At 41.3% G+C, this 14,752-nt stretch overlaps 1 protein-coding gene and 1 long non-coding RNA gene across 3 annotated transcripts in view; one reads left to right on the top strand and one right to left on the bottom strand.

Moving 5' to 3' along the window:
- Nucleotides 1–546: 546 nt before the first annotated feature.
- LOC117243931 lies at nucleotides 547–1,557 on the bottom strand. Its single transcript, XR_004496053.1, has 2 exons — nucleotides 1,467–1,557; nucleotides 547–1,355 (listed from the first exon to the last, which is right to left on the bottom strand). It is a non-coding gene; the product is annotated as an uncharacterized LOC117243931 (long non-coding RNA).
- A 157-nt stretch (nucleotides 1,558–1,714) lies between these two features.
- Nucleotides 1,715–14,752, top strand: part of TMEM131 (transmembrane protein 131) — a 90,944-nt gene continuing 77,906 nt past the window's right edge. For both annotated transcript variants that reach the window (XR_004496903.1, XM_015623156.2), the window contains exon 1: nucleotides 1,715–1,906. Coding sequence is in view for 1 of the 2 variants with exons in the window: in XM_015623156.2 (XP_015478642.1) it covers nucleotides 1,741–1,906 (166 nt within the window). In the remaining variant the exon portion in view is untranslated. The remainder of the gene's footprint in view (nucleotides 1,907–14,752) is intronic.

The raw sequence follows: 14,752 nt of genomic DNA, 5'->3' as shown, positions 1-14,752 counted from the left end.
ACATGTGGGCTTCTGCTGACAGCAGTGATCAAGCTTTATATTTACAGTGGTTTGGGTGGTTCTGAGAAATATGAACAGAGACTCATGCTCATAAATCAATGATTTGTATATACCCATTTTCAATGCAGTAGTCAAAAGACTATGCAACTTTGAAAGATTAGTAATTACACAGAAGCCTTTGGTTCCTCCTCACATGTCTTCTGGAAACAATCATTATTGCTGGGAAAAGTTTCTAACATTCCATTTCTGCCTTGAAAATAAACCTAGCTGATGCTGTGGCCATCATTCAACAAAACAACCACATCCAGAGTTTCAAGGTGTCTTTAGGGAGTTCTAACAACGAACAGTGCATGTTACGACTGTGTAAGAGCCATAACAAACACTATTTTTAGTTAGGCTGTTAGTCCCTTGGAGACTCTGGCTCTATTACACTACCACGATCTGTTATCCTGTTGTGACAGATGAAATTCAATGATGTGTTCAACCACTTCAAACCCAGTGTGACATGTTGATCAGGTGGTGAAATGAGCAGTTAAGACCAGCACGTGGATGCATACATGTTTTTATTCTAAAAAGCTAAAGCAGTTCTTCAGCGAATAGACTGTACTACAGACTTTTGCTTTCAATACTTTATTCAAGATGACTTTGAGACTTTCAGTCCTGAAAAGTCGATAACCAGTTCACATACTGGGAGCATTTCCGCATGGCACACCTGGTATCAGAGTTTCTGTCTGCACTGGTTCCACGGACCCATTTCCCAGTGTAACCTCCACTTGACAGACACCAACCTCATATATTTAACAATGCGCCTTCTCCTCCCCTGCAAATTCATTCCAGGCGTTCCCAAAGGCCTTACGGCCACGCGTGTCACCCAAACAGGGATAGGTAGGTACACGTCTTCCCTCAAGAGTGGCAGACGCATGGTGTCACACCCCAGCTCCAGCACAGGGTCTCACCGCGCCTAAGGCACGCAAAACCTCCCAGTGCTCCGCTTCTGCTGCGGCCAAGGCTGCTGTGCCGACAGGACCGGCCCGGCGCAGCAGCTGAGGTAAAAGTGATTCCCTCAGGGTGAAACTATCGATACCCCTGCCGCACAACACTCCGGGCCTCCAGCTGGGAAGACTCGGGAGGACAGGCACGCCGGAGAGAAACGCCCCTGTCTCTCCAGCGAGGCCGCGGGGCACCGCGCACAGAAGGAGCTGCCCGCCCGTCGCCATCTTGGACGTGCTTGGGAAAAGCCCCGACGGCCTCGGCAGGCAAACAACAGCGTCCCCCGGCCCTCCCGGAGACCGGGAGAAGAGAGCGCCAAAGACACGGAATGACCCCACCGCGAACAGCCAACGCTTACAGGAGATCTAAAATCACATTTAAAAAAAGAGGGAAAAGAAAAGAATAATAATTTAAAAAAAAAAAAAAACAAACAAACAAAAAAAAACACCCAAAAAACCAAAACAAACCAAAGCGACCTAATGGGCACCCCTATGGCCAGAGCAGGCGGGTTGAGGGAAGGGGCGCCCTGCCCGCACTTAAAATGGCACCTGCTCTCCGCCCTCGCCCGGTGGGGGCGTGGCCTCGCCAGGGGGCGTGGCGGGCCCGTGACACGCGCGTCAGGAGCCGCAGCGCGTGCTCGCGGGGGTGTCCGCCCCGCCCCTCCCCGAGCTCCTCCGCGCGCGCGCCGCGGCCCGGCCGGAGGCAGACGCGGACACTCGGCGGACCCGCGGCGGCGGTGGCGGCAGCGCGATGACGGCGGCGCCCGGCTGCCCCCGCTGCTCCCCCCGCTGCCTCCGCTGCTCCCCCGGTAGCTGCCCCTTCCCCCGCGCCGGCGGCTGGGTAGCCGCCTGGCGGGGCGCGGCGCTGCGCTTCGCGCTGGCGCTGCTCCTCCACACGGCCCGGGCCGAGAAGGAAGGTGAGACCCAGATTTCCCTTCCCTTCCTTGTCCTCCTTCCCCCCGCTCCTCCTATTCTTCCTCCGGCGGCGGTGGGGCCGTTGGCGGCCGCGGCCCGCGCCCGCTCCCCGGCGGCGGGGTGGGGGGGGCGGCTGGGGAGGCGCCCCGGGGTCGCCGTCCCTTGTCCCGCATCCCGGCGGCTGTGCTATCCCGCCGGCTCCCGCATCCCGCCGGCTGCCGCTGCCCGGGGCGTGCGGGGAGTCGCGGCGCTGCTTCCCCCGCCCCGCCACCGCGGCCGCCGGAGTGCGGGTGTGTGTGTGTGTCTGTGTCCCTGTGTGTCTGTGTGTGTGTCGCTGACGTTTCGCGGGGATTTCTCCTCCCTGACAGCTACGGGGATGGAGCTGGAGCTGCCCTTTAAATAGGGGAAAGGGAAATAAATAAATAAAATACGAGGCTTTCTCGCGCTTAGCTGGTTTCCCTGCGGCAGGCTTCCAGCAGGAGACGAAGCCAAGCCAAACAGACTGGCGAAGCTGCATGAGAAAGGGCAGAAATGCACGCTTTTGTATGGATTAGATTTTACTTCTTCACCAAGTGACAGTGGGACACCCCTTTTCGTTCCCGAACTTTTGACAGGTATTCGGAGCCTTTGCAGGGTCGGTGGCGTTTTCTCCAAACTTTATAAAGTCACTGTCTGACTTTCCCTAACTTGTAGTGTCTGTGATCTTGGCATGAAGTCTTTTCATTGTGGTTTAGCAAGGAAAAAAAGCCCCGAGCGAAACACCTAAGCATAATCTGTAGCATTGCTGAGAACAGCTTTCAAGCATTTCCAAGATGCAGACTCCTAGTCTACTTGAAAGCATGGCTGTGTGGCAGCATGAAAAAGCAGCAGGTAAATATAATGTATTACTAAAGCAGGTGAAACAGATTTACTTTGGCTGGACAGGAGAATTTGCTTTTCAGGCAAGTTGCTGCACTGGAGGAGGGAGGAGATTGAGGTCTGGCAGGAAGAAACAGAGTAAGAATAAAAAAGAGTAAGAACAAAAAGAGTATGGAATAGGAGCTTAGCAAGGAGGGGCTAGTCGTATGCCTAGAGGTGCCATGAGAAATTTCTATTTTTAACTCTGATTGTGATTGCATTCCTTCACAGGTAGTAAGGTATATGTGTTTATAAGCTTTGTCAGTGATGTCATATACTGGTGTGATGGAATTGATTCATACCCTAAAAGTTGTGACAGCTGAGGCCGTGGTCTGGTTCAGTTAATTGTTGAAGAAGATGCTGTTTTTTTTTCTATGTGGACTTTCTTGGCATTCTAAATAAACAAAGGCAGTTTTAGATTCATGGAGTTTGAACAGATACGATTGAAGCCCTTCAAGAAAATGGAATGGTTTGTACTGATAATGTTTACTTCTGTTTATACGGTCTGTTACTTAAAACATCCCAGCAGCACATCAGTCATTTTCAAAAGGTAAATTTGTTTCTCTAATAGAACATGGATTTCTTTTAGTCTTCAGATTTCTAACATGTGTTTTTCTTGCCAAGTGTTCTGCTGCTTAGGGTAGTCTGTGAGTGGTACATCTAAGGTCACCAATAAGTGTTTCTTTGGTGTTTGTTTGGTTTTTTTCCTCAGTTATTCAGCTTTTATGGACTCCTGAGCAGAATTCACTGGCAATCTGCATTTGTGAATCACATGTTGGAAAGTGTTGTCTTGCAGTCTTCTGTTTGCTGAGTGCAATGACTGTTTAAATCCTGGATTTAAAAAAAGCAAAACAAAACATAAGCTAAACAATAATTTTAAAGCAAGACAAAAATTAAAGAGACTTGTGAGATCTAGTCCCCCTGGTCTTATGTTACAGTATAAGTACAATCAGAGTGCAAGAGGTAGTGACTGAGCACAGGAGAGGAAGGACCACTTTAGACACTGGGCCTTTAGACCAAGTTGGGAGCTCAAAATGAAACAGTAGTTGAGAAGAAAGGAAGGGTTTTCAGGCTCTGTCCTTAAGTGCCTTAGCTTTTACCAGGTTGTGTCAAGTTAAACGTAGTAAGGCACAGTTTAAAAATAATAGCCAGGAAGCAGGGAAGTAGCTAGGAATATCCTTTCCATCTTCCAAATGTGGGCATACATTTTTCACTACAGCTGCAGGAAGGAAGCTGTGGATAGGGATTAGGGCTGAGGTTGTGCATTGTTGCTCCTGAGCACTACTGAGTTGAAGGTGTCTGTGGTAAGACACAGTGCAGTACATACTCCAGTGAAATTGGTAGAGAAAAAAACTTGATAGAAGTAAGTGCCAGGTGAATAGTGTGTGAAGAATAGATCAGAATATGACAAAAGAAAGTGAAAAACGAATGTGGAGAACACTCTTTTCTTCTTCCCTTGAATATATGTGAGGAGAAACTGGGGGAATGCTGGAGCTGATGGAGAAAAGATTATGCTGGCTATATGTGGAGAAGGACCAGCAAGCAGTTCTTTATGGATGGAGCTGTCACAAGTAGAAAGAAGATTGATGCTGGAGTATTCTAGATAGACATGACTGTTTCTAGTACCCAATCTTAGTTAAGGAGTTTGAGGGGGGAAAAATGTAACATAAACATCTTTGCCTAAAAGAAAGAAGTAAAACTGAAATGGTTTGCATGTTCTAGCTGTAAATCAAAGTCTTGAGGAACTGTGGCATTACTGTACACTCCCTCTGTTCTAGAGAAATAGAACTTGTGGAAATTATCTGGTGTCTGAAAAGATATCAGAGTAGAGAAATCTGTGGATGAACCAGCCAGGGAGCCTTAAACAACAATTTCAGACTAAACACTGATATGTGACTTTTCTTCTTTTGTGCCTAGCTGGGTCCTCATGGGTGCCCATGTATTGCTGAGGAATGAGTAAGACTGAGAAGGTTGTAAAATTTTATGTTTGTTTTTTTTCACATAGGAAATCTGTGAACCATTGCAAAAGAATGACATGGCAGGAAAAAATTTCAGTCTCAAAGAGCCTCTTGCTATTTAGGAGGGGCAAAAAATAACTTTAGAGTTTCTTTAGCAAATACGTATGATTTTCAGGATTTTTGTAAGGCTTATCCTTTCCTAGTGTAACTGACACATTCTGTATTGCCACATGGATTGAGGACATTTTATCAGTTTATATCGGTGTGCTTTTCATTTGGTGTTTTGCGGTTTGTTTTGTTTTGGGTTTTTCTCTTTAGGGGGAGGACAGGACAGACAATATACACAGAATAGCCTTCTCTGTTTTAGGTTGCTGGAAGCCATAGTAATGTCATAACCCCATGATAAGTTAAGTGTTTTGAAGATAAATGTATGACATGAGGATGCTTTTTACCCGAATTGTTTTGTGTTTGGTCCCTTATTTGTATACATTTATATATTTTTAGAAAATCTTTACTTTGTACTCTTCACTTTAAACTCATTTTTTAAAAATCCCCCTTTTATTTGGCCAGCTGACTGAAAGCCTGTTGAGACTACTTTGATAGTTCTCTTGCCTACCCATCTGTTCACAAGAGAGGTGCAGGTAGAGCAAGGTTGATATTTAGGCTATGTTCAGTTGCTGACTGTAATTTTTGAAGTTACATTTTAGTGCTGGATCTGGGGAAAAAAATCTGTTTAAACATCTACGTTACGATACCAGATAGACCAGTGAAAATAGGACCTTTTATTCCTAGTGCTTGATGTATTCTCTTCTAGCTTCCTAGAAATTGAGTTAGTTACTGAGTGTAAGTGGGATATTGTCATCAGAGCAGTGCGCTGATATGTTGGAACTCTGATTTCATTTTTGTCATTATTTCTAATCTCAGACAAATAACTTTTCCTTTTTGTTTTTTACTGATATCTAAAATAGCAAACCAGGATGCTTCACAAGATTATCAAAACTAGATTAATATTGGATGATAGAGAGAAAGCTTATATGTTTAATATTATAAAAAGTCTCTTCACATATACTGCCAGTTTGTCATATCCTGCTGTCAGAACTAATCTACAGCATGCCAGCATTAAGTTTTATGTGGTGTTTTGACCCTGACTTAAATCAAAGTGTGATTCAGAAAGAGGGACCTCAATCAAACTGAAAACACTCCAGCAGTTGAAGTAGCACATCAGAATCATGAAGAGTGTGAGGAAAACACAGTGGATAAAAATTGACCATGCTGTCTGTGGTTTTGAAACTAAAGTGTGGGACAGCTGTTTAGCTTTGCACTGTGTCTTTGCACTTGTGAATGAAAGATATTGACCGCGTGTTGGATTGAATAGTTTCTTCCTTGTTTGTGAAATCTTTGGACTAAGAGGACTAATTTTACTGCAGTGGACAGGAATTTGAGACCCCATGTTTTCCATGACTGTCAATGTGATCTCAAAGTGGGTGCTATTCTCTCCCTGCACCTCTTTCTCCCTCACTGGTGTTCAGTTATATAGCACATGGGAAGCAGACTGGGGTCCCCTCACCTACAGAGGTTATTGAAGGATTGTGCACTCAGTTCAGGGCCTTGGATTGTCATCCCTTGAAGGAACTTGCTATGGATTTGTGTAATGCCTAATATGATGAAATTCCACAGAGTGTATCAACGGAAGTTGATAGGCTTTACATTACTTAAAGCTTTCAGTTGTGATTTTTTTTGTGAATGATTGCAGTATGGATTGCTCTGAGTCATTTGGATGTATTTGTGCATGTTAAAATTTTCAGCTGTTTGCTTGGATGTTTGCTGTGAGTCACTTTATTTCAAAGCCTACCCTGTTTTACACTGCTTAAAGTGATACACATTATGCTTACACAGTGTGATTTACTGAGCCTGTAAGTTCAAAGAATCTTTTCAAGCAGTAAACTTGGTAAATGATCTGGGAGTTTGACAGTGAGTGGTGGATGCTGTGGTTCATGCATAACGAGCAGTAAAAGTTATGTGACTGAAGCACAGACTAGAACCAGTTTGGTTTGTTCCTGTGTTTGTGTGTTCAGCAAGAACAGAAGTCTGTAATGATCTCATTTATTTCTCTTGTTCATACCTTCTGTCCAGTATAGCACCCCTGACTTTGTCAGTCTACAGAATGAACTTACTTGGATATAACAGGAGTGCAAGAAAGTGCCTTTATTTATTTATTTATTTATTTTCTCTAAAGGACAGCACTTGAATTAAATTTCCACTCTTCATAGCAGTAAGTGGAGGTACCTGGAACCGAACTGAGTAATACCCTGAGGAACCTCCTCTAACTAGATCTTCTCTGATCAGGTCGTGGGGTGGTGCCTCTGGGGGCACTTCAAGGCTGCATTATCCTGTAGTTTCAAAAGTTGAGCACAATTGGTCCTTACAATGAAAGCAACTGATCTGATCTATTCACACTGTGGAAGTTAGCAAACTTGAGTTTGAACTCAAATTTATAGTTATTTTAAAAATAATTCTTGTTTTTCAAAAAATTTGTGTTAGTATTTTAGCATTTTTGATTATTTATACCGAGACAGAGGATGCAGAATTGCTTCTTGCATAGGGAGAAACCGAAGGAACCAGTGACCATTAGAGCTAAATACTTCCCGTTTATCTTTCCTGTCATGAATACAAGCAAAGAATAAACTTGTGTCAGATACAGATTTGATTGAGGCAGCTGTTAAAATTTTAATGGTATGCAGGACTGTTCTGTATTTCTGTTTTCTCAACTGTCCTTATGGAATTATTAGTGATTTACTGACTGCAGCAAAGATGTGATGCAGCATTTGCATTTAGCATCTTTGAAATATGGTTTTAACATTTTTCCATAAGCATCCTTGGATAACTTTTGCTCTGGAATATTAAAGGGACTAAACCAGGATCATATCCTTCTCTTTTTGAAAACCTTGGATGTAATGGGGAAATAGCAAAGAGTTGAAGGATTGCCATGTAATTCCAATCTCTGAAAAGGAGGAAAAAATTGAGGTGCTTCACTAGTCTGAGATTTTCCTGGTACAATTACCAGATTAATTTTCTCACTAAGAGTATCATAGATGCATTTTTAATACCTCTCCTCCTACTACCTGGCATAGCTAGCAGCAGAGAACCATCTGAGAACAGGAATTTTGCTGTCCTTATCAAACTGGTTTTAGAGATATCTGGGTGAAATTTAGTGGAAGGAACTGTACAAGAAATGAAACTACACACGTAACAGCTCCTTCTGTCTGTGTACTCTATGAAGCTACAAAATGCTATGTAATAGAACTGTTTGGCTGACTCTAATGAAACATGCTTAGTTTTTTTAAGTTATTTTATAAATGGATCATCACCTGTTCTTCATAAAGCAGTTTGTTGTTCAGTTGAACACCTAGATCTATGTTGGACTGTATGGATTTGATATAATAGGATGTGTGTGGACTTTTTAAAGTTACTTAAATGAGAAAAATTCCAGACAACCCTTGGTTATAGGGTTAGGTTTTTTTAAGTTAAGTGAGGAAGCACAATTAGTATGATGTTAAACAGATTAAATCACCATTTGAGGGAGTGATGATAGGAGACAAAGTTGTATACGAGCATGGTATTGATTTAAGTAGTTTGCAGCATTTCCTGATAAGTGTCATAATATGTTAAATGAATTTAAAGACTTCTTGTTCTGAAGCTTGTAAATAAATATTAAAACATCTAGAAACACAGAAGAAGTCTAAGTGAATCAGTGAGTTACACCAAAGTACTGTATAAATATTTACAAGTGGAATTTGTAGATAATAATGAAAATTATCCAGGCAACTAGATAAACTACAAGGTGTATGGTTTTAGTTTATTCTCTGCAGTGGTTCATGTTCTACCTCAGAGACTGACTACGAGGAGCTCTTCCTGACTCTATTCCGGGACCTGTCCTGCTTTGTATCTTTGTCTCTGATCTGGAGTTGGAATGTATCTGTGCTCAAGGGCAAGTCTGCATTTTGGAGAGATCTAAGCAGGACAAGACAATGAACTGACAGGACCTTCATGAAATCCAAAAAGGACAAATGGAAAGCCCTTTAGATGGGACAGAATAACCACCTGCAGGGAATACAACCTGGAAATGCTATACATGAGTCAGCAGTGTACCCTGGCAACATATAGGAGTGTAGCCACTGGGCTGAGCAAAGTGATTGTTCCTGTTTACTCAGCATTTAATAGACCACACCTAAAACCCTGTGTCCAGTTTTGTTCTCTGCCATCCCACAGGAAGTCTGCAAGGATGGTCAATATGTGCATGACCTAGGAATGGAGGCTGAGGGATCTTGTGACAGCATGCCAATATCAAAGTAGTTTATGGAGGAAAATGGAGCCAAACTCCTCACAGAGATGCATAGCTGGAGCCTATGACAGTGGTCATAAAGTGAAATGGAAAGTTTGTTTAGTGCCGGGAGATGTTGCTCTGTAATGATCTGAATAAGAGAGGCACTTGGACACTATAAAACACCATTGAAAATTCTGTTTATTGAAGCTAACCATATAAAGAGATAATAGTATAGATAATCTTGGATCTCTTTTGATGCTGGGAACCCTGAATTGTACAGCACCAAACACACCTTTGAAGAGTCCATGTGCAACACGCTGTGCAGACCCCATCCATAGAAAGGTTACCCCCATGTTGCTCTGTTGCTGGATTTCCTTGCAAGAAGACAACTCTATTCATAATTTTTGCCGTCAGGCAGAAAGGATGCTCACATGGGAGCTTCCATCTGCACTTTCAGATAAAGCAAGGCCACTCTGGTGGTATAATCGCTTGTGGTGTTGGCTGCAGCTTCTCTGTTTCAGAGGGCTGGCTGGGCTCCCCCTGCAGCCACGGAGTACGTGCAGCACGGGCCTGCTGACCAGCCCAGACATGCAGCCCAGCACAGGCGTGGGTCCGCTCGGCTTGGCTCCTGCATGGATCACTGACTCCCCCATCTGTCACGGGCTTCTGGTCAGGATGGCTATGATCTTCTGCCTTGACATAATGAGTCTCTCTTTCACCGTGTGGATGATCAGGAATTGAAACATATAGAGAGGTTGTGGAATCTCTGACTTTGGGGGTTTTCAAGGCCCAGCTAAACAACAGCAACATCATCCAAATTCAGCATTCACTGTACTTTGCAGAAGGTTGAGCTGGATCACAGTCTTAAGGTCCATTCCACCCTCAGTTTCCTTGTCTCAATATTTTGTATTTCCCTTGTGATCTTAAAACTTAGTTGGAACTTGCAATAGTTTTGTTGCAGGTGATGGGAATATCTGTAAGACAGAAGTCTTTTAATGTAACTCTGTGGTGAAGTCACTGCTATGGTAATAGTAATTTAGATATAATTTTGGTAGAAGCAGAGTTGTAATTGTACCAGGAAGCTTCATGGGTTGCTGCATCACTAAAAGAGTGTGATCACATATAAAAACAAGACCTTGTCAACCATTCCTTATTTCTGTAATCGTGGATCACATACGCTTTGTCCCCGTGTTTTTGTTCTTTCTCTTGAAAAATTTGTTTCAAAAGGCATATTTGTGTCCCATCTTTCATGTGAAGCATAATACAGTTATTAGTTTTTGTCTTTGCCAGCTGCTGGCAATATAAAAATACATTCAATTGAGGTTTACATGTTAATATACAAGATGTATTAAAGTAATGCTTAAAAATCTGTGCAGTTATAATGTCTATGGAAATACTGAGAGATTTGGATAGTTAATGTTGCCAAGGTTTTGACTATTCCTTTCTTGCGATGGAGGACATGGAGTACTTGGTCCTTACTAGAAACCATTTCCTCGTGTGTTTGCTTTTTGGTATTCTGAACCTGTGTGTAACTTCAATCTCTGGAGCCAGCAACAGGCAGTTTAGAGATACCAGAAATTACCATTATTTAGTGTGTACTAGGAAGTACTGAGGCTACTCTTGCCCTTGAAGTTGTCTCTCCTAAGTATAAGAAGGTAAGGAAGGGGTGTGTGTACGTGTAACTTTTATATTATGATACAGCTACTTTTATATTATCATATATCTTGTCAGTTGACCTGTAGTATAACTAAATGGCTGACCTGTATCTTCCAAAATACTGAAAAGATTAATAAATCCCTTGTTTTGGGAGAAACCTGATTGCATTTGATGCTGAAGGAGCGATGGTAGTCATTGACAGAGTCTGAAACTTCACAAGTGAAGTCACTCTGCCCATCAGTACTACTGAAATATCATTATCTGATGGAAAAAAGACTGAAATGAACTTCCAGTTCATCAGGGAAAATTTGATCAGAGTTTCAGTGAGTGCTGGGACTTCTTCCTTTGATTAAATGAAATTTCTCTAGGGAAAAAGACTAGACTAAGTATCTCAGAGATTGAATAAAACATTTATTTATTTAGCATTATTTAATTAATTCTGCTTTAAAAATAGCTGTTTTTTGAAAAAAGTGCCTCTAATGTTGAATTTAGTACAGGTGTGCCTGTTTGGGTTGAGACTGAGTACTAAGCATCAAAGTAGACATGGGAGGTATTTTTGAGTGAAGGTTTGTTTTAGGGGGCAACTAAGTGACGAGTGGTTGTTGCAATCTTCCAAGTAGAATTAGATGTCTCTCCATAACATATTCTGTCAGTAAGCCTAAAGGTTGGAGTTACTGGGTGAACTCATGATCTATGTTGTACCAGTTGTCAACTTGGATCATCACAGCTGCTTGTAAAAGAGTCTGACCAGAAGAGATTGTTTATTTACTTCTGAGGGGTAACCGCTTCCAAGGTGTCATAGGTAGCTAAATTGCATTTCTGCAATCCTTTCATTTCCCTATGCCTACTTGCACCTTTAATTTTTATTAAGGTTTTTGGAGTGTTCCCCCCAAACTGAAATTTGCCTGTTTTGTTTCATTTTTTTTTTGCTCTGTATTATCTTCTTTCAAAACTTTCAGCTGTTCATCTCCACCCTTTTCTCCTCTGGTTTTATCAGACCTTGCAGCCAGCTTTTTCCTGCTGGTCTGTGTTCCCTCATGGCAAGTCAACAGACTGCTGTGCTCAGCAATCAATAAGTAGTGTTACTGCCACATCATTAACACTATGGCTTTAACATTAGGCCTTTTCTACCTTTTTCTGGCCTTCAGTTGTTGTGTTTATAAACTTTATATGGTAGCTGAACAAGCATTATCTTGTCATTGTTTTTTACTTGTCTTCAGGCTTAATAGCTGTTTCCAGTGGACACTTGAGTTAGCTAAGTGAGCATAGGAGGGGCAGAGATACTGTGCTCCTCCCTCCCAATGATACATCTCTCCAGTAACTTGGTATAAACCAAGTTGCAACTGTTGCACAGCGAAATCTAAATAATTGTGTTGTCCATGTATCCTTGTTCTAAAAATTCATATGGTTCTACCCTACATGATAACTGATCAAGACAAAAAGGGAGGGAGGCAAAATCAGGGCAGGGAGGAGAGCAGAACTCTCACTTAGTAGACTACTGTTTCTGTGCCGTAAGATGAGTGATAGAAAGCATCCTCTGTAGTAGGTAGCAAGGTAGGAGTGAGGATGGAAAACTGAGCAGTGTCTGCAGAGCATAAGCTGTAGCTCTTAGCTGATTGCATTCACACTGCCAGCAAGACATCTAGATCAGGAGGTATCTGCCTGCCTCTGTCACCTTCCTGTTCTGTGGAGGGCTTTTTGGAAACTCTGAAAATTGCGTCTTCCTTCCTCTTTTCTATGGTGTGGAGAACAATGCTTGATCTCTGTTGGTGTTTATTAATGTCATTAATCATCCTGGATGTACCTTTTAGGTAGGTCTTTCCACTGTGTCAACACAATCAATTTTTTTATGTAAGTGGGGGTCTGTTCAGTGGTTCATTTCATAAGAGTATAAGTTTGGAAGAGTGATATTAATGGTAATAAATGAAATGATTGTCATTTAATGCATTGTTCTCCTGAGGCTCCAGAAGCAATGAACTGACTGTTGTTTCTGGCGAGCTCCATATTGAATATTTCTATATGCTATAAAGATTAGAATCCCATTAAGTGTATGTTACCTTTTCACACATCAGTTTTCAGTGCTACACGAGTAGTAAAACTACCACAATGAAAAGTTTCTGTTCTAAAACCCGAGAAATTGAGGTAAATCCTTAAGAGTAGTTTGAAGGGACTCTTGTTTTTCGCCTCTCATTGCAGGAAAACTTGTTTCTGAGGGTAGTTCCAAATAATTTTGTCTGTACATGTTTAATAACGATACATGTATGGGAGTGTAATTTAATTTAACATACTGACATTTTAAAATTGCTGTCATTTGAAAGAATAGAAAGCCACATTTTGTATGGCCCAAAGCAGAAAAAAATGGATACTATTTGCAGATGTTTGTTTTCTCTTTAGCTTCCTTTTAAATTTTTTACTTTCTTTAAAAGATTTCTGAGAAGTTTCCATGAGTGTCAGGAGTATTGTTCTTTTTGGCTTAAAAATAGCATGCATGAAAGTTTTTTCTCCTGCTGAGAGAATGATTTCTCCTTTTTATTTAATTTTTTTAAAATATATTTTAAAGTTTTCTCATTCATACCCCCCCTATGAATGGAATTGAGTATTATCTCTTGAGAAGCATTTTGGAGTCAGGAAATAAATATCTTTGGAGGAACAATTGAAAATTTTGAAAAGTTTAAAACACCTACTTAAAGCATCTGGAAGCTTTCAAAGTAGTATTTTGGCGTTTTTTTCCAAGTGAAATTTTATAGCCTTTATTCCTACCACCTGAAATCCACCATTTTGGCCAATAGCAGATGAATGTTTAAACTCATTACAAAAAAAACCCACAAAAAACTATTTGAAAATAATAATTGCTTTAGTTGAAGTGGATGGAAATGTACATTTCTGTAAGGCAGAAATACAGGCTGAGTACAGAATAAGCATCTGAGAATAATGGTATATAAGTAAAATACAGGGGGTTTGCGTGTGTCGATCTGAAATCACCTAATGTCATTTTGTTAGGAAAATAAATAAAAGCAGATTGTTAGGTGTGGCACTTGTTATTTTCAGTGAGCTTGTCTGTTTCTATGTATGTTTGTTTAATTTTTTTGCAAGGATATATCTATCACAGAACACATCAGTGTTAAAATAAACCTTTAAGCAGTTGCACTGTCTTCTGAAGTGTGAAACAAATGTTGTGGGCCAGACGCATGAGCAGGGGCTTCAGGGTGGAGACTCACTTCTTTCCTTTCTCAGTCTAAGCAGTAGCTTCATTGTCTGTCTAGAGCCTGTGTTTTGAATCAGAATCATATTGTTACTTTCTGTTCTGTGGCTAGCTTTAAAAACTGGTGACTGAACTCTTAAAAATCAGCATCAGTCTTAACTAAGGGGAAAAGTGATGAGTGAATGAGTGCAATGTGACAGCTCTTCTTACTAGAGAAGGGCCTTGCTGAGTAAAGAAGCTTGTCTTTTATCTGAAGGCAGAAATGACACAAAAGTAAGTTAGTGAAAGATTATATGCAGGCTTAGTTGGGTGTCAGTGATACACTCAATTTGTGCTGTAGTATGCAGTAAAATAGAAATCTTTTCCCCGCCCCACTGTGAAGTAGTCAGCAGTGTGCTCAGGTATTACAGTGCAAATGATCTAGTGTCACTTTCGCTTGTATCAACTTGGGCATAGGTTGGTACATATGAACTTACTTGAGTATGTATTGTGTAACATCGGAATTTTTTTTTTAATCACTTGTACAAAATGAGGGTTTTGATGAAGATTGTCTTTTTGTTATTTAGCTTAATGTATTGCTTTTTCATTTCACATGATGATTAAAGTGCATTATCTAGGAATGGTTCTATTTCAAATTTAATATATAAACAGAAAATACAAATTCAGCTAGTTGGTTTTTTGAGGGATGGTCATTAGAGGTTTTAATAATGAAGAAAGAATAAATATGTTTCTGCATAAAAAGACTTTGAAGTGTGGCATTTGTACATGTGATCTTTACACATGTATTGTCTTTGTTGTAATGGCCGTTTCT

Source organism: Parus major, chromosome 1 (genome assembly GCF_001522545.3).
Source record: "Parus major isolate Abel chromosome 1, Parus_major1.1, whole genome shotgun sequence".
In the NCBI taxonomy this organism is placed as follows: Eukaryota; Metazoa; Chordata; class Aves; order Passeriformes; family Paridae; genus Parus; species Parus major.
This window is presented reverse-complemented; position numbering and strand designations above follow the sequence as displayed.